At 40.1% G+C, this 17,942-nt stretch overlaps 5 protein-coding genes across 7 annotated transcripts; 2 read left to right on the plus strand and 3 right to left on the minus strand.

Annotated features, from left to right (window-relative positions):
* Nucleotides 1-446: 446 nt before the first annotated feature.
* Nucleotides 447-2,043, minus strand: LOC111440096 (RING-box protein 1a). Its single transcript, XM_023077460.1, has 5 exons — nucleotides 1,786-2,043; nucleotides 1,624-1,674; nucleotides 1,452-1,511; nucleotides 930-1,001; nucleotides 447-837 (listed from the first exon to the last, which is right to left on the minus strand). Exons 1-5 carry the CDS (start codon nucleotides 1,916-1,918, stop codon nucleotides 800-802), a joined length of 354 nt encoding a protein of 117 aa, XP_022933228.1. The 5' UTR covers nucleotides 1,919-2,043; the 3' UTR covers nucleotides 447-799.
* A 2,651-nt stretch (nucleotides 2,044-4,694) lies between these two features.
* On the plus strand, nucleotides 4,695-7,678 carry LOC111440004 (subtilisin-like protease SBT1.8). Its single transcript, XM_023077392.1, has 2 exons — nucleotides 4,695-6,864; nucleotides 6,935-7,678. The coding sequence occupies exons 1-2, from the start codon at nucleotides 5,190-5,192 to the stop codon at nucleotides 7,597-7,599; spliced, it is 2,340 nt and encodes a 779-aa protein (XP_022933160.1). The 5' UTR covers nucleotides 4,695-5,189; the 3' UTR covers nucleotides 7,600-7,678.
* An 891-nt stretch (nucleotides 7,679-8,569) lies between these two features.
* On the minus strand, nucleotides 8,570-13,438 carry LOC111440055 (guanine nucleotide-binding protein subunit gamma 3-like). 3 transcript variants are annotated; one of them, XM_023077444.1, is made up of 9 exons: nucleotides 13,349-13,400; nucleotides 11,186-11,657; nucleotides 11,015-11,074; nucleotides 10,476-10,555; nucleotides 10,114-10,290; nucleotides 9,431-9,483; nucleotides 9,272-9,316; nucleotides 9,141-9,185; nucleotides 8,570-9,055 (listed from the first exon to the last, which is right to left on the minus strand). In XM_023077444.1, exons 5-9 carry the CDS (start codon nucleotides 10,258-10,260, stop codon nucleotides 8,692-8,694), a joined length of 654 nt encoding a protein of 217 aa, XP_022933212.1. In that variant the 5' UTR covers nucleotides 10,261-10,290; nucleotides 10,476-10,555; nucleotides 11,015-11,074; nucleotides 11,186-11,657; nucleotides 13,349-13,400; the 3' UTR covers nucleotides 8,570-8,691. The 3 variants fall into 3 exon arrangements, with proteins under 3 accessions (XP_022933212.1, XP_022933218.1, XP_022933223.1); XM_023077450.1 differs by lacking the exons at nucleotides 10,476-10,555; nucleotides 11,015-11,074; nucleotides 11,186-11,657 and having other exon boundaries at nucleotides 13,349-13,438; XM_023077455.1 differs by lacking the exons at nucleotides 10,476-10,555; nucleotides 11,015-11,074; nucleotides 13,349-13,400 and having other exon boundaries at nucleotides 11,186-11,878.
* Nucleotides 12,068-14,839, plus strand: LOC111440080 (protein LURP-one-related 6-like). The gene is made up of 3 exons (XM_023077458.1): nucleotides 12,068-13,198; nucleotides 13,301-13,549; nucleotides 13,906-14,839. Exons 1-3 carry the CDS (start codon nucleotides 12,983-12,985, stop codon nucleotides 14,044-14,046), a joined length of 606 nt encoding a protein of 201 aa, XP_022933226.1. The 5' UTR covers nucleotides 12,068-12,982; the 3' UTR covers nucleotides 14,047-14,839.
* A 199-nt stretch (nucleotides 14,840-15,038) lies between these two features.
* LOC111440015 (cation/calcium exchanger 4-like) lies at nucleotides 15,039-17,712 on the minus strand. The gene is made up of 2 exons (XM_023077399.1): nucleotides 17,572-17,712; nucleotides 15,039-17,284 (listed from the first exon to the last, which is right to left on the minus strand). The coding sequence occupies exon 2, from the start codon at nucleotides 17,211-17,213 to the stop codon at nucleotides 15,285-15,287; it is 1,929 nt and encodes a 642-aa protein (XP_022933167.1). The 5' UTR covers nucleotides 17,214-17,284; nucleotides 17,572-17,712; the 3' UTR covers nucleotides 15,039-15,284.
* Nucleotides 17,713-17,942: the final 230 nt, after the last annotated feature.

Below are 17,942 nucleotides of genomic sequence, written 5' to 3' on the forward strand. Positions count from 1 at the left end.
AAGCTTTTCTACCTCGCAAGTATTATGTTAGGCCAGCTTTATGTCAACTCAATCTTTAACATTCATTGACGTGAAGGATATAATTGAAAATGTTAATGAAAGAAGGAAGAATCGTCCGTCCTGTTTACTTACCTGAAAGAAGGAAAAGAGTTTGTTTCGGTTGAGTCTTGAAAGCAGAAGAAAGAAGAAGAGGTGAAGGAAAGAAAAGGTTTAAGGTTAAAGTTGAGTCGAATGAATCTTGAGGGCTTATAGTGAGTGAAAGAATAACGAACCAGAACGGAAGGCTAACTTGAAAAGATGCCCAAATATTGCACACAAACATATATTCAGCCTTCAACTTATGATACTTTGTACTGCAAATTTGTCATGTATCGTCTGACCCTTAATAATATACCATTGAATAACTTTATGAATTGGGAAAAACATCAACATTCTCATCTCAAATAACGTTTTCAATATAACCATAGTATAAAATCAAAGGAAGAAAAAACTTTCACCGAGATATTTAGCAACATCTCTATGAAAATAACAAAGAGATTTGGCACTCTGATTCAACCAAAAACATGCACAAAGGGAACAGCAGGGAAGTTCACAGAAGGAAAGTAAACGTTTAGCTCAATACTTGGAGTGAAGCAACTAAGATTATGTTAAACTACTTCCAAATTTAAAAAGGTACAAAGATACATATAGCAAATCATAACAGGATATTGGGAATGGACATTAGAGGTTCAAATATTCAACCAACAAACATTTCAAGTAGAATTTGTCTGACCTCCGACGTTGCAACCGTACAAAGGTCCTAATGTCCATACTTCTGGAACTCCCATTCGCTGTTATCTGAAAAGCATAACAAAAGTTCAATCAAGAATGAGCAGAATTTTCATACAGTGCTGTGAATTAAAAACATTAAAGGATACTAGAAAGTATACCCAATGGACAAACTTGGCGAGTCTTCAACCAACGACTAATGCAGTGGAAGTGAAAAGCATGGTTGCATACCCCTGCAAATAACAATCTTAATAAGTGCAAAATCAAAGCATTGAGGTAAAGAAAAGAGTTAATCCCTAAAGGAAAGAGAGATTATCAAAAGGGACTCAAAACAAATTTATGGTTTAACCATGCATCCAAAGGACTGCGGACACAAGAGATCAAATGACGAACCACCATGAAAATCCCCGATGGATCTGAAACTTCTAGAGTTTAAAATAGCTTACATGAACAACATAAAACAAAGAAAAGCAAGGTCCATTCAACAAGAGAATTGTTAATGTCTGGCAGTGTGATCAAGAAAAATAAGTAGGTTAAGATAATTTTTCAGTCACTGAGATATCTCAAGGCAGCTTTGCACAACCACCAGAAGACAAAGTGATCAAATTTACCAGCATAAGAAAAGTAAAATAAGGAAACAAGAACAAAAGCTAAGGTTTCAGAAAAGAGGCGTAATAGCATACCCCAAGCGACAGTACATTCCTCACTAGTGGCACTCGCCTGATTCGCCTGACATTCAATGCCTAAAAACCAAACCAATCGGGACACACAACAGTAAGAAACATCAAATCAACAACCAAAGCCACATCTAGAATTAAAGAACACTGAGAACTCCAGAAACTCTTTCCAACTTACAGAGATCCATTATGTGATTCCTACAAATAGCACAATTATCGACAACAATATCTGCACAAGTAAATTACAAATTACGTTACAATAATCATTAAGAAACATCCAAACTACTGCAACATATCTCTACAAGAAACCGTAAAATTCGAAATTAAGGTTTGAAAATACCCCAAGCCCAAAGAGCGACAGCATTCCACTTCTTGATCTCAAATCGCTTAGGTTTCTTGGAGGATGAAGGACCAGCACTACTCGAAGCCTCACCAGCAGGAACCATAGGCACATCCGAATCCAGCGTAGCCATGGCTGAAACCTCGACCGCAGAGCGTCAGTTCTCCGGTCAGCGGCGGAGAAAAAACCCGGGAAGTGAAAGAAGAATATCGTAGCTTCGTGTTGCGAAAGAGGTCAAGAATCTAGATTAGACAATTTCCAAAAGTCTCTTATTTGTTTGGGCCTTCTCTTTATTCGGCCCATTTAGATCGGTCCATAAAAATGGTAATTGTCGAAAATATACAAATATTTATAATTAAATATTTTCAAACATATATTCTTTTATTTTATATTTTTTTTCCTTAAATACCTTTATTTTATTTTATTTATATTTTTAAAAAATATTATTTTATTGAATAAAATTTTCACCACAAATCTCAACCATTCTAAGATGCCCTCAAAGGGGTGGATTGTGAGATTCCATGTAATCATTTCTTACAGTGTAGAAACCTCTCCCTAGCAGGCGTATTGTAAAACTGTGAGGCTAAGTAATCGAAGAAGATGGAGATATTCAAAAGTTGAGATTTTGGCTTTGGGTTCTTGAAAGGAGTGTCGTGGATAAGAAAACTTGTAAGGGTCTATTTGGGACGGTTGAGCTACATTGAGTTGAGCTACCCGTTTGAACTTAGGGTTTAAAAACTCAATTCCAGTCATTTCTTACTATGAACTTTCAAGACGTTGGTTTCTTGTTTGTTTTTTTCATGAATTTTACCATGTAGTGACTGTTAATGTATTATAGCACATGAATTAAATGTATCAGAGCTCGACATCGGACGGTGTGCCAACAAGGACATTGGGTCTCAAAAGGGGTGGATTGTGAGATCCTACATCTGTTGAAGAGGGGAACGAAACATTGCTTATAAGAGTGTGGAAACCTCTCTAGACACATTTTAAAATTATGAAATTGACAGTGATACATAACGGACTAAAACAAACAATATCTGCTAGCAGTGTACTTAGGTTGTTACATTACTAGTTCAAAATCTTGTACTTAGGTTGTTACATTACTAGTTCAAAATCTTTCTCCAATGTATGACAAAAACTAGAATTCAACACTCCTTCATAACTCGAGCCAACGTAGCAGTCCAAAAACATATTTAGCAATCCAAACACAGATTTATAGACAACGTGTAGCACTCCAAAAACACTAAACCAACTTAACAATCCAAATACACCGACTTATTAACTAAAGATTTCATAACTCGATGATGCCCGTTAGTATCTAATCATCTCATTGGCACAACGCCCCGTGCAAGGTTTGCATTAGAAAAAAAAGGCAAGATATGTAGGCGTTACCTTATTTTATGCAAATGGTGTGTGTGTGCGCATGTATGTGTGTGTCCGTTCTGCCCAGCCCTCTTTATCACTCCTTTCCTTTTAAATAAAAAAGTGTAAAAAAGAGACCATTTTGTCTCTTTCTCCCATGCATCTCTTGCCCTTTTCCTCATTCAACTCTTCCGTCCTTCCTTTGTTTTTACTTCTCCAAAATTCCAAAATTCCAATTCCACTGCCTTGCCTTATCCGTACGGACGGAAGAGCAGATATTGTCCTTTTTAAGCTTGTCCTTTTGAGCTTTCCCTTGAAGCCTTAGACTTCCCCTTAAGGCTTTAAAAGCTATATTGTCCTTTCTACGCTTCCCCTTTTGGACTTCCCCTTAAGGCTTTAAAAGCAACTAGGAAGAAGGTTTCCATACCCTTATAAATAGTGGTTTATTCTCCTCCCTAATCAATATGGGATATCACAATCCACCCCCCTTCGAGCCCCAGCGTCCTCGTTGGCACTTTTTCCTTCCTTCAATCGATGTGGGACTACCCCCAAATCTACCTCCTTTGGGGCCTAGCGTCCTTACTAGCACACTGTCTCGTGTCTACCCCCTTTCGGGGAACAGCAAGAAGGCTGACACATAGTCCAGTGTTTGGCTCTGATACCATTTGTAACGACCCAGATCCACCGCTAGCAGATATTGTTCTCTTTAGACTTTCCCTTTCAGGCTTCCCTTCAAAGCTTTAAAACGTGTGTCCTAGGGGAAAGTGTCCACACCCTTGTAAATAGTGGATTGACTCCTCCCCAACCAATATGGGATATCACATAGTCCTTTTAGTTCATCTTCCATTTTGTTGATTCATGTAAACATTAATGTTTCTATGTCTATGTAAAATGTTGTCTAGAATGGTTAAGATGCATAGAGACTCTGTAGTGTAAAATATAAACTGTATAAACGCTTTGATTATTAAGATTTGTTGTTACCCGTGGACGTAAGATGATTTCTTCTTTCCAAACCACATAAATCTCTGTATCTCTTTATTTAATTTATGTTTGTGGGTGTATAAGTACGATCGAACTTGCTTCTGCTTCGGTTACAACATCTTCCAAGTCCTACAGGCATTCACGTTGGCATATAGTTTTTGAGAGAGTATTGATTGTACTATAAGTTGATGCAGAATTTGGTTGTTTTGTGAGTGGGTTTGTGTTTGTAGCCATTCATTCATATGCAAGGAAAGACAAAATTATAGATACAAAATCCCCACTCACGGGTTACTACTTCAAAACAAGCTAAACCCGTGAGAGGAACAACAAATTTTGTACCCTTCTTTTTCCATCTCTACTCAATTTCCATGCACTACCCCCCTAATCTTTATTTTCAATATAGAAACAACAAAATTCATTGAATAACGTTCATTATGGACTAGGCATGGTCTTCTTTTCTCTCGTGACAAGTTCACCGCTGCAACTAAGCCAAAAAAAGTATACATTTTGGAGGTGGAGAAGTTCTAAGAAATCTGTTCAACGTAACTCTACGTGGAAAACACTTCATCGAGAAGAGATTATAAGACATTTTGAGACTACTTAGGATGAAAATATAGGTAGGGTGTGAGAATAGTAAAGATTTATTGGGATGAAAATTTATGTGGATGGAAGTACGTAAATCACTAGTAGGCTAGTGATGATATTTTAACACTGCCCTCAACACTAGTCTTCATCCGTTGTAACATGTTGAGCTGACACTAAAAGCTCTCATGTTTTAGCTCTTTCGTAAACAAGTACGACACTTGGTCTTCTGTCTTGATCTGCTGTATCTCGATTTCTTCTTTCGAGACTTTCTTACTAACATAATAGGGCGAACTCGTTTTGATACTAAATAGTGATGATATTTTAACAAAATCTTGGGGCGAACCGAAAATTAAACCAGACACTGGTTCCTGCATTGTCCTTCTCTAACAGCTCTTTTTTTTTTGAAAGTCGGCTTAGTTTTGGGCTGTGCTAAGCCATTACCCTCCTTCCTCGCTCTACTTAAATGCTTTGCTATGAGTAAGATATTGCTCCACTCTCCCTTTCTTCCCATGGGCTCAATGGCAATTGTTGTTCTTGTTCTCGTTGTTCTTCTTGTTCTTCTTGTTCTTCATCCTTGTGTCTTCGTCGATGCCAAGACAACCTACATTGTTCGCATGAAACATCATGCTCTGCCTTCTGAGTATCCCACCCATCATCACTGGTACTCTGCCCACCTCCAATCCCTATCCTCCTCCGCCACCTCTGATTCCATTCTCTACGCCTACACTTCCGCCTACAATGGCTTCGCTGCTTCTCTCAATCCAGAGGAAGCCCAATTGCTTCGCCAATCGGATTCCATTCTGGGTGTCTATGAAGACTCTGTTTATAACCTTCACACCACTCGAACTCCGGGATTCCTCGGCCTCAACTCCGATTTCGGCTTCTGGGAAGGTCACAACACTCAGGATCTCCACCAGGCTTCTCATGATGTTATTATTGGGGTTATCGACACCGGGATTTGGCCGGAGTCTATGAGCTTTGATGACACTGGAATGCCGGAGATTCCATCGCGGTGGCGTGGAGAATGCGAATCAGGGCCCGATTTCCACCCTTCACTCTGTAACAAGAAACTAATCGGAGCTCGCAGCTTCTCGAAGGGTTATCAAATGGCTTCTAATGATGGGTACTTCGGAAATCCAAGAGAAAACCAGTCGCCTAGAGACCAGGATGGACACGGCACGCACACAGCAAGCACGGCTGCTGGGTCACATGTGGCTAACGCGAGCTTACTTGGGTATGCCAGAGGCATTGCCAGGGGGATGGCTCCTCAAGCGAGAGTTGCAGCTTACAAAACCTGTTGGTCCACTGGTTGCTTTGGATCTGACATTCTTGCAGGTATGGATCGGGCAATATCCGACGGTGTCGATGTACTCTCACTCTCTTTGGGCGGTGGCTCTGCACCTTATTACCAGGATACCATTGCAATAGGAGCATTTGCAGCCATGGAGAATGGGGTTTTTGTTTCGTGCTCAGCTGGGAACAGTGGGCCAAACTTGGCTTCTCTGGCTAATGTGGCACCTTGGATCATGACAGTCGGAGCTGGAACTCTAGACCGGGATTTCCCAGCTTATGTCCAACTAGGAAATGGCAAGCGGTTCACTGGAGTGTCGCTCTACAGTGGCCAAGGAATGAACAAGCCGGTGGGTTTGGTGTACAAAGAAGGAAGCAACACCTCCAGCAACATGTGTTTGCCCGGTTCTCTTGACCCGGAATTGATCAGAGGGAAAGTGGTGGTCTGCGACAGGGGAATCAACGCCAGAGCAGAGAAGGGAGGAGTGGTGCGAGATGCTGGTGGGTTTGGGATGATTCTGGCAAACACAGCTGCTAATGGAGAGAAATTGGTGGCTGACAGCCACTTGCTGCCGGCTGTGGCGGTGGGGAGAATAACCGGCGACATGATCCGGCATTATGTGCGGTCAGTTTCGAAGCCGACGGCGGTGCTAAGCTTTGGTGGGACAGTTGTGAACGTGCGCCCATCTCCAGTGGTGGCGGCTTTCAGTTCCCGAGGACCCAACTTGGTAACGCCCCAAATCCTAAAGCCGGACGTTATTGGGCCTGGCGTTAACATCTTGGCTGCCTGGTCTGAGTCCATTGGACCTACTGGATTGGACAGCGACAAGAGAAAAACACAGTTCAATATTATGTCAGGTATGTCCTAAATGGCTCTTGCTTAGGCTTACCCTTTCGCTCTTTAGCTGATAAATCTCCTGCTATTTAGGAACATCCATGTCTTGCCCACATATAAGCGGGCTGGCGGCATTGATGAAGGCAGCTCATCCGGAATGGAGTCCAAGTGCTATCAAATCTGCGTTAATGACCACTGCATACACGCAGGACAACACCAACTCATCTCTCCGGGATGCTGCCGGAGGGGCGTTTTCCAATCCATGGGGTCATGGAGCTGGCCATGTTGATCCACACAAAGCCCTCTCCCCAGGTCTTATATACGATATCTCGATCGATGACTACATTGCCTTCCTGTGTTCCTTGGACTATGGGATTGATCATGTTCAGGCAATTGTGAAGCAATCGAATGTAACGTGCTCCCGAAAGTTTGCAGACCCAGGACAACTTAACTACCCTACACTTTCAGTTGTGTTTGGGGGAAAGAGGGTGGTTCAATACACTCGTGAAGTCACGAATGTTGGGGCTGCAGGGTCGGTTTATGAAGTGGCTACTACTGCACCGTTGGCTGTGAATGTGATGGTGAAACCGTCAAGGCTTGTTTTCACTAAAGTTGGGGAGAAGAAAATGTACACTGTCACATTTGTGACAAGCGGGGATGCTGCTCAAACCGCAAGATATGGGTTTGGATCGATTGTGTGGAGCAATGATCTACACGTAGTCAGAAGTCCAGTGGCTTTCACCTGGACAAGGTTGTGATTGTTGTTTTTGTATAGGGCGTTTTCCATTTGATACTGGTTTTTCCAATCCGCCAGCAAGAAGTTGATGATCAACAAGAGAACGATCATCATCATCATCAAGCATAGGAAAGTTGGGTAGAAGAGTCTGAAAAGTTGGGTCAGTTTACGAAGTTGGGAAGTCCCGGGGAGAGAGTTGAACCTAATGTAATGCCATAACACATACTTCGTTTACTTTCACTTTACTATTTCCTAGTTATCTCGTCCGTTATTTCTATTTTTGTATAACAAACTTAAGGCTATCACTAGCAGATATTATCTGCTTTAGCCCATTACGTATCGCGTCTACTAGGGAGAAGTTTCTACATCCTTATAAGGAATGTTTCATTCCCCTCTCCAACCGACGTGGGATCTAACAATTCAGCCCCCTTGGGAGACAGCATCCTCGTTAGCACACCACCAAATGTTTGGCTTTGATACCATTTGTAACAGCTTATAACAGTCCAAGCCCACTGCTAACAGATATTCTGTCTCCTAGCGATACGTAACGGGTCAAAGCGAATAATATTTACCAGCGAAACTGTAAAACTAGACAAAGCAGCAGTGACCAACAGAGACCTTGCCCAATTCATATGTCAAATTAAAAAACAGTCCAATGCAGCCTATCCGTATTCAACTCACAAGCAAAGTAGCATAAGAACAATCATGAACCGATCAGTGGGGGAGTACTAAATATTAGATAAAGATCATGAGCATAGTATCTCAACCGTTGATGCAAGAAGCATATGGGGCCAGGCTAATCGATTCAGATTATACCAAAGCCTCCAGTAGTACGATTAGTTCAGGGACTTAACAAACAGGAGGATGTTTTCACAAAAGAGTAACAAGTGATAAGACAACTCTATAACCATATAGACAAATTGTGGCCAATCAGTTCTAATGATACCCATCAATAATCCAGCAGTAGGACCCTGATTAAACAACTCAAAATATTGTCTTAAATAATTTAAAAGGCATACCAATCGTATTCCCACTAATAAATATGGACAAAATCAATAAAAAGTAGAATATATTCATAATAATGTACATTGATTATATCAGAAGCGAGCAGGGGTCAAAAACAACAACATAAAGAGCAGGGGTCACAACAGGATTTTGTACAGAAGCGACAAGAAGGTACCTGTGAACATTTTGGAAAAGAGCACTTACAGCTGCATTTGCATTCGCAGCAGCAGCAGCCATCGGAGCATGAGATCGAAGGTAATGACAAAGTGCAACACCGTCTACGGCACGAGATGTTTCTACAGCAAAATGAAGATGGACAGGAGAAGAAACTACACTTCGGCTTATTACAGCAGTTTGAACATGATGGGAAGTTGCATGGTTTGCAAACACAGCAGCGAGGCACCTCAAGGGAGACAGAGCATCCAGTGCAAGAGCAGCAGCACAGCCATGACAAATTAAAGCAAGGAAATCCGCTGCATACAATCGTAACAAATGTTATACAAAAAAACGTAATCAGTGATGAGCTAAAATCAGAATTCATATGTTGAAAGTTCTAACCATAACCACTTCCAGAAGCGGCATCGCTTATGTTTTGTCCTACATCTGCTTGATAAAAAAAAGGGGCATTGTTCATAACTGATGCAACCTTAAAATTATGCAGGTTAGTTTAATTAAAAAGGAAGTCTTACGTAGGCGTCAATGGATCTGAGTTGACCGTAACAAAGTCGCTAATCCTGCAAAAGACTGGATGGATCAGTCTCCCGTTTGGATGGGTTCAATTAACGGAAGAAAGACATCAGAACTTCAATAAATTACAAGATGATGAAACTTATTAAGAAGAAACATACTCTTTGCAGCATATAGAGACGGGTTGAAGACTTTCAACAGATTTTAGTTCGTCCTGTTTCAAGAAAACTAGAAAAATGTAACGACGCATTGAGCTAATAATAAAGCAATCATTGCTAATTTGAAATCGGGAATTGTGCCTCATGACATGTGTGAACATTGTATTTAATTTCAATTTTTCGTGTAACATGTGGCATTTGTCCAGCTAAACGATCCCATAACAGGAGATAATTAGTGCAGAATAAATATGCTTTTATCTGGTAAACAGAAAGGAGAAGACAACGAGTCCATTAATTTTCAAATTCCATGGATTTTAGTGAGATAGAGATTGAATTCTTGTGTTTTTCATTCCCCTAGCTTTGGGGAAAAGGCAGCCCAAGAAATTTAGAAGCCAAAATTTTTTCTTGGATTTTCCTATCCCAGAGACTTCCCAGGTGGTGCTTTTCCATGAAGGTCTGGGAGAAATTTTTTTCTGCCACGAAATGGAAGTTCTAAGCTTATCGAATCTGTTTTAGAACTGCAATGAGAAACTAGCTCCTAAAATCAAGCAAACAGATCTGCATGTAGAACTGAAAAATTCCGTGCCTACTTAGCAAAGCTAATGACAAAAAGGAGAAATGCTTGCAATTGAACTATAAGTTTCAGAATATGAAGATAGTAACAATCAATTCAAATTCGAACAAACCTCAAGAATACCAATTTCTCTTTCAAGCATATGAATCTTGGCTATTTCCCGACGCTTCCCATACAAATCCGGGTACTCCGGTGGAGACTTTGGACAAGGTGGTGGCAGCGAAGGCACTGATGAAGAGTAAACAGACCGAGCAGCCATTGCTCGAGTCACTTCTCAGGGCACCCGACACTGATAGAAACCCAGTCGTGAATCACCAAAGGTCAGAGCACAGATGAGAAAGAAAACAACACAGAATGTCTATAACAGCAGAAATATAAGTATGCAGGGAAGAAGCAGAGAGTGAAGAAAAGAGTAACTGCAAAAGCAAATGACGAACTAAAGCAACAGTTAATGTTGGGTATGAATGGTCTTACATGGGTAGTGACAGAACAGTAATACGAAAGGCTGACAAAGATAATTACAGCCCACAAAAGAAAGCCGCTCTGCAAGTAAACTGCAGCACATAAATGTATGAATCAAGTTGTGGGTTGCAGGGTTTTTAATGATGCAAGTGATAATGAGGCCAGAAAGAGAGTCATTATTGTCATGTCACAGGCTTTGAGTGAAAAAACGAGCCTTTTCTCGACTCGAGGCAATACCATTCTTTTATGAGAGAGACTGAGAGGAGGAGTTAAAATATTTCTTTTCAAGAACTCAGCTTTCCATTAATAATGTAAAGACGGCTGTGAGAAAAGCCTGTGCCTAGCGTCCCTAAGTCTGTATAAGACTGGTTATCAAAGTTGAGGCATCTGGGTTTCCTTCAAGTAAGATTTTGGAGTTAAGTCATTCTTTAGCCTCAATGGAGTATGAAGAAATGAGCATAATTAAGTAAGTTTCTGTCTCTGTTTAAGCTGTTTTGGGTGTTCAAAGCAAAGAAGAAAAATGGGAAGTAGGTAGAGAGCTCAGAACGCACGTGGAGGAGAGATGCCTAGGAAAGGGTGCCATAGATCATATGACGAATCAGCATCTCGAGCTAGACAAAGAGGAAACTACAGATTAATGTAATGTAAACACTGAATCATATACATTGAAAAATAAAAGCTCCAAGGCAAGCCAGTTGAACAAATGGGGAAAAGAAAACTACCTGACATTTCATCAAACAGTTGGTGTGCGTGTGAGCGTGACCACGGGTTTAAGACTGAGGGGGGTACCCGGGCCTCATATCAAATCAAATAGTGATGAAAAGCAGCCAATATCTGGCCCATTATTAGGTCTTGGACAATCACATGAACAGAACAGGAGAGAGCGATATGGGCCTCTGGAAATCTGGGAACTGAAGGCGACGGAGGGGGTCTAGTCTACTCTTATATTTGGATCGTCGAACGGATTGGAAACAGATGAAGAAGACAAAAAAGGAAGTGGGGCAGTGACGTATCCGATTGAAGAAACAGTGCCAGATTCGAAGCTCGAGGTCAAATTCAATTCCCTTTACGCTATCGTGAAGCTCTGAATTCTGAATTTCTGATGGACTCTGTAGCTCGCCGGTGATTTCTGCCAATGTTCGGCCACAGCCACCAGTTTCGAGAACAATCGACACTGCAGCAGCTCGGCGGAGCCTGGAGGAGCAGAGTAGGACCCATTATGGGTACTCGTGATTCTTATCGAACTTCTACATTCTCTGCCAAGGGGCTTATGTGTTTGAAATTCGAAAATGGCGGTTTCGGGATGAAGATCGAAATCTTTTGTTACTCCGGCATATGAACTTGATTTTCCCATGGAAGTACCGACTGATTTCTGGTTCTTGAAAACCATAATTCCAGAAGAATTTTGACACTTTTTTGTGAGATCAGGGTAGTGAGAAAGCATGGTTTAAAAGTGCAGGAATATCACTCTTTAATATATGCATTTTAAAATAATATATGCATTTTAAAATTGCAAGGCTGACTGCGACATATAATGTCATATAAAATTGCAAGGCTGACTGCGACATATAATGTACAAAACATAATGTACAAAAACTGACAGATGATATATATAGTTTTTAGGACGGTCATAAATTTATAATTAAGACTAATTTTAAAATTTGTTAAAAACATTGAAGATTTCAAAGTAAAATGGCTAAAATAGATCAAAATAATATTTTAACCTTACAAATATCTTGACATTATCTAAATAAAACAAATGTGGAATATGAGGATCTGAAAACCGACCTCAAGAGATAGCATATGTCAATGTTCAAAAAGTTCCCCTTAACACAAAATCGAAGCAAAAATTGAAAGAAGTCATCATATTCCATATGCATTCGAGATAGTTTTCAATTAGGACAAGGTTGTTAGAAACGGAACTCTCTTTACAAACAAGTTGAAGTTTTCTCAAGTTAGGAAGATGCGTTAGAAGTACTTTCGTTAGATTACTTTATTCCAACCATCTTTGAAAGTGATTTTAGAATGACCAAAATCACCTTTGTTTGGCCGTTTTTAGTTATTTTGATCACGACGAACGTGTTTTGACCGTTCTAAAATTACATCAAAAGGGATCTTCTTTCTCCAATAAAGCTGATTTTGAACTTAAACTCACAGATTGTCAAAATTGATGGCTTTTTGAGGATTCTAAACACAAACTTCTGAAAAACTATTGCTTGTTTCCACAAGATATGTACTACAAAGAATCTTTCTTTATGGCTTTTCTTGGGCAACAAGCACTAAAGCATCTAGCCAAAGTGCATATAGAATAATTCCCAGAGCCCTATTGGCTAAAACTAACTGTGCGTGAACCATTCGTTGTGTCCTTAAACAAGCAACCTTGACTTCAAGCCATTGATACTCACCTTCTTCAAACCTTCCTAGCAATAATCAATCATTTACCTTCGAATCTGTTTAGAACTTCATAAAAGAGTGCAGAAATACCAACAAAGAAACATAGCTTAACTACAATTGGAAAGATGGTTCCATTGGTTAGCAAACTATATTGTTCATCTACTGAGGTTGTGTACGTCATTAGGAAGAGACCACATGTCATTAACGGAGGAGGTTTCGTGGTGACAAATTGTGACCAGAAAGTTGTTTTCAGTGTTGATGGGTGTGGGATTCTGGGAAAAGCAGAGGAGCTGATTCTAAGAGATGAGAGGAGGGATGCTTTGCTTTTGATCCGTGGGAAGGTAATATCTAAGTGTTCTACATGTTTCCTAAACAAGTCTTTTCCACTTTTCCAGCATAAAAATGGTCGATTTGGGATTATTCAGCACAGTTTTATGTTTCAGGGAGGGATTTTTGAGGCTCTAAGCTTTAATAAGATATGGAATGCTTACCGATACGACTTTCAAGGATCCAAAAAGCTGGTTTTCAGCTTGAGAAAGCCCAAGTCATGTCTTCCTGTGGACAAAGATACTGGAATTAGAATCACAACAAAACCAAACCTCGGCAAGAAAGATTGGGACTTTGAGATCAGTGGATACTTCCCTGGTAAAGAATGCAGCATCATTGATTCTCAAGGCAATTTAGTAGCTCAGGTGCGATTGAATCTCTCTTAGGATTACCTACTTGCTATATCTACCAAACGAGCCTTCCCTGCCCGCACATCACCTGGCTTGATACTGTCTAATACCAACTATATATAGATATAGATATAGATTTCGAAAGAAACCGAGCTTTTATTGTGGAAAACGAAAAAACAAAGGCAAACAAATAACAAGCCCAACAGCAGAAAGGAATCTAATAACTAACTACAGAAATAGGCTCTAATCCAGCAAAATCAAACCAAGATCATAATTACAAAACGAGCTAGCAACACCATCTAGATATAATCGAAGAGAGGAGGATGGTTGATTCGCCCTAGTATATTCTTACTTGTTTTAAATGACTGCAGATTGGAAAGAATAAAAAGGCTGGAGTCCTGTTGAGCAAGGATCTCTACTATGTGTCAATAAAACCTGGAATTGATCAGGCTTTTGTTGTTGGAGTCATTGCCATTCTCGACAACATCTATGGCGAATCAACCAGCTGCTGAATTCATAAAAGGGACGACAATCAAGTGGGGAGGATGGTAATTGCTTGTCCTCTTCCCTTTAAGGAATGCAGCTCAAAGTTTCAGTTGTGATTAAATTGGAGATTTGTGGCAGCACTCCATTTCACGCTAGTCTCCATGAACTGGGTCTGCATTTTTTGTTAACTGCAATGTATTCTTCTAACTTTTGTAGTTGTCCGTGTAAATGTAATTAAACTTTTAGCTTCTCTAGTGCCTTTAATCTTCCATATGCCTTGCATTAGGATGCTTGCTACCATATAAGAGTAGATCAAGCAGGCCCTTCTCCTGGAAGTCATTATAACTGTGGGAAAAGATGAAGGCAACTGTAGCAGAATATTCAATAACAGAAACAATAGAATTAAAGAATCAGGCGCTTGCATATCGGCATTTTAGCATTGTTGTCCATCAAAGAGAAAACACATACGGTCTACGTTACATGTAACGAGCAGATGAAAATCAGAGAACAAATTGCAGATTCGCACTTCAGTGTTCCCTCTAAAGATAAGTTTCTGAATGCTTCCTTCTATACGTATCAAGAACACTTGATCCTCAAATCACAACTACAAGGATTGAGGGAAGAAAACGTAGAAACAGCTTTTCCATTCAATATGTAAACAAACTGTAGATTACTTGGATGTACATGGAATATAAAGCAAAATGAGCCCGTAAGGTCGATACTTGTAAATAAAAAGATAAATAAGTACCCGATTAATTTCTTCAACGTTCCCATCTGTCCGATCATGAATGCATTCGCAGGGGGAACATCTCAAAGAAAATTCTGGAAAGTATTTGCAGAGAATATGAGCCCTTCATAAACTGAATCCAAACAGATTTTACGAGCTAAAAACTAAAAATGGTTTGATTGAGCAGCACTTTTGATCCTAAATGAGAGGGTACTACCATAATCTCCTAGCTCAAAAATCATATTCAATACAACCCTCAGAAAAGAAAAGAGAGTTTAAAATGAATAACATGATAAGAATCTTTTAGTTTCATTTCACTAAACAATTCTACGATATACAAATCATGATATTAACAGGCAGATGATGCAATAAAAAGTCAAGGCATCATAATCTGCTACAACATCATCTATAATAACTATTTCGAGTCCCGAGAACGATCATGACCTTTGGGTACCGTTCAATCAAAGTGTATGTTACACTGGCCTGCTTATAGTTGAGACGCCTATGATTAGCTCAAACGAATATTTATTGCCAGCATTAGTGCTCCACCATAGATGTGCTCACCCTGAGGATGAGAAACGAGAAATAGATAACAATCAAGCCAACTCCTAGATTTTTGTTTGGGCGCATACCATTCCTAGGTAACACAACAAGTGACCAAATAAGTCCTGACATTAAAAAACTCAATGTATAAAACAAGCTACTATCTCTAGGAAGCATGTAAGGTGCAGGTCGATGGGACATGGCTCCAAGAAGCATGGAGATACCCAGCCCCGCAAGAGTATTGAACATAGGACCAGCATAGCACCCAGACATAGCAATCTGTACACTATCTCCACCATTCATTGCCAGTGCTACATTAGACATCAAATCACCCATTGAGTTGCCCCAGGCCAACACTGTTAATCCAAGAATTGATGGGTTGACTCCAAAAATTAAACCTAATGTCATCAACAAAGCTACTAGCTCATTTGCAACAATGTAAAACCAGACAATGCTCATAAAAAATCCCCCAAAGACCCATGGAAACAAAGCCTGGTGAGGTGGCTGATCAGGGCTTGTATACAAATATGCAAGGACGCCAAGCACACCACCAAGGGAAACCCCCAAAAAGTATGCAAATTTTCCACTTAGAGGTCCAAGATCATCTTGGGTGTTCCATAAACATGCCAGAAGAACGGGTGCTAGCGTAGCACTGGTAACAGCATAAACTTTTGACCATCGTTCCACCTCCACAATGGGAATGGTCAAACGTCTTGGAAGTGTCAATGGAAGTTCAAGAAGTGAAAACAATTTGGAGAAAGAGAAAAACGAGGAGTCATTCGCTGTATCCTCATCATTCCAACCCCATAAAGCTTTTGGACTATCTACACTGCCCTTCATTGTCTGATTTGAATAGATTGCAACATTTGAAGACCACATCCATTGTGGCAGTTTATTTTGGAGATGTGGTACATCACCATCAGAATCGAACTCAAGAAGAGTCGTATAGACCGATTCATCTTCTTCACTTCCAACAGAGAAAATGCTTCCAGTTACAGGAAGTAAAGGTGTTACAGAGTTCAGGGACACTTTTACCGAGTCCTTTTCCAAAATCTCATGTGCGGCAACTACAAATGCATAGACCAAATAAATTGAAACAAACGCAATTGCACTGATGACATTGACCCTACCAAACGCCAAAATTGTAGCAAGTGAGGCAATGACAAACATGAAGAAACAAATGTCTCTGATAAAACATTTCCTATCGATCCTGACGTCCCTCTCAGCAATGCAAAGAGAAACAGCACCAACAACAATACATGTTACGAAGATAGCTCCACCCAAGACACTGTTAAGACCAACTTCACCAGCATCCTTTCCCATAAAAGCAGCAATGCTGGCAAAGACATCAGGAGCACCATTACCAAGAGGAAGCAGCGAAACTCCAGCCACGGTAGCTGGCAAATTCAAGAGATTTGAGAGGTTCTCCAAGGAACAACAAAAATAATCAGCAGCAGTATTACCCAACAGATAGAACAACGCAGCAAGCCAAAATATCAAAGCCACATAACCCAGAAGACTAAAACCTTCACAGTCACAGTAGAAGAACGTAATGTAATTGAAAAATCCACCTGAATTGCAATCGGGATGGGCGATCAAGTACTCACATCGGCTCGGATAATCTCTATGTTCGGTTAATCCAAGACATGATAGGGGGAGACTTGCAGACTTATTATTATTATTATTAGGAGATCCATCAACATCAATGGTATTGTTCGAACCAGAGACTTCAGCGATTCTCCTATGAATCACCCCAACCTGCATATCACCTAAGCTCCATTTAGGTTGAAAAATCGAACGCGAATTTCTCAAGAACTTCCCCTGACCAAGGAACAAACAAAGCAACACAATGGAGCAAATTCCATTGAAAATTCCTCGAGATCGAAAGCTTCTTGCTCTAGAAATCGCATGCGGTCTAGTCATAATCCTCCGTTCGTGATCAATTAATCAACAAAGCCAGTACTTGCTTCCGATTGGTCGTCAATAACAGAAAACTGGAACACAAAACAACAATAAACACAGGGAAACAGAAATGGGCATCAAAACTTCAAAAGATTCAAAACCCTAGTGACGACTGGATGATGACGAAATTCAAACGATACTTTCAGCAAAGCAATCAGAAAACAAGATGGAATCCAAGCATAGGGACATACAGGGATGAAGTTCGAGCTAGCAGAGTAAATGAGAAAGGGGCAAAAGAAAAAAGAGGAGAAAACCTCGTGAATGACCAGAAAATTGTTGGATTAGAATGGAGAGAAATTGAGAAAGTGGAGGAAGTTACCAGTGATTCAGTTCGAGGGCGAAGACGACATGCACGCTGGAGCGGAAGATTGGCGGGGAGGCGGAGACGACACACACGGCGGAGGACGACGCCCCAACCTGAACTTGTCCGACCCGATGAAACGATGCTTCATACGAAAATTACTTATACCCTTCGCTTATCATTCCAAGGTGCTTCCTTTTTTTTTTTTCTTTTTTTCTTTTTTTCTTTTTTTTTCTAAATATAATTTCAATTTTTTTAATATAAAAAATTTCTATTTGAGAGATTTTTTTTTTTTTTTTGTGAATTAGAAATTTAGGTCATCAATTTTGCATTTTTTTAAATTAATTATTCTATTAAAAATTAAATTAAATTTTTTCTCTAACAAAACC

Source organism: Cucurbita moschata, unplaced genomic scaffold (assembly GCF_002738365.1).
Source record: "Cucurbita moschata cultivar Rifu unplaced genomic scaffold, Cmos_1.0 Cmo_Scf00003, whole genome shotgun sequence".
Classification (NCBI taxonomy): Eukaryota; Viridiplantae; Streptophyta; class Magnoliopsida; order Cucurbitales; family Cucurbitaceae; genus Cucurbita; species Cucurbita moschata.

Excerpts from the sequence above, each read along its gene's own strand:
- LOC111440096 (XM_023077460.1), bottom strand. The coding sequence starts at position 1,918 with ATGGCTACGCTGGATTCGGATGTGCCTATGGTTCCTGCTGGTGAGGCT. Across the intron at positions 1,512-1,623 it reads GAATCACATAATGGATCTCT|GCATTGAATGTCAGGCGAAT; the intron begins GTAAGTTGGAAA and ends TTTGGTTTTTAG. Across the intron at positions 838-929 it reads TCGCCAAGTTTGTCCATTGG|ATAACAGCGAATGGGAGTTC; the intron begins GTATACTTTCTA and ends TATGCTTTTCAG.
- LOC111440004 (XM_023077392.1), top strand. The coding sequence starts at position 5,190 with ATGAGTAAGATATTGCTCCACTCTCCCTTTCTTCCCATGGGCTCAATG. Across the intron at positions 6,865-6,934 it reads ACAGTTCAATATTATGTCAG|GAACATCCATGTCTTGCCCA; the intron begins GTATGTCCTAAA and ends CCTGCTATTTAG.
- LOC111440055 (XM_023077450.1), bottom strand. The coding sequence starts at position 10,260 with ATGGCTGCTCGGTCTGTTTACTCTTCATCAGTGCCTTCGCTGCCACCA. Across the intron at positions 9,186-9,271 it reads TCAGATCCATTGACGCCTAC|ATGTAGGACAAAACATAAGC; the intron begins GTAAGACTTCCT and ends TTTATCAAGCAG. Across the intron at positions 9,056-9,140 it reads CGCTTCTGGAAGTGGTTATG|CGGATTTCCTTGCTTTAATT; the intron begins GTTAGAACTTTC and ends GATTGTATGCAG.
- LOC111440080 (XM_023077458.1), top strand. The coding sequence starts at position 12,983 with ATGGTTCCATTGGTTAGCAAACTATATTGTTCATCTACTGAGGTTGTG. Across the intron at positions 13,199-13,300 it reads TGCTTTTGATCCGTGGGAAG|GGAGGGATTTTTGAGGCTCT; the intron begins GTAATATCTAAG and ends TTTATGTTTCAG. Across the intron at positions 13,550-13,905 it reads AAGGCAATTTAGTAGCTCAG|ATTGGAAAGAATAAAAAGGC; the intron begins GTGCGATTGAAT and ends AAATGACTGCAG.
- LOC111440015 (XM_023077399.1), bottom strand. The coding sequence starts at position 17,213 with ATGACTAGACCGCATGCGATTTCTAGAGCAAGAAGCTTTCGATCTCGA.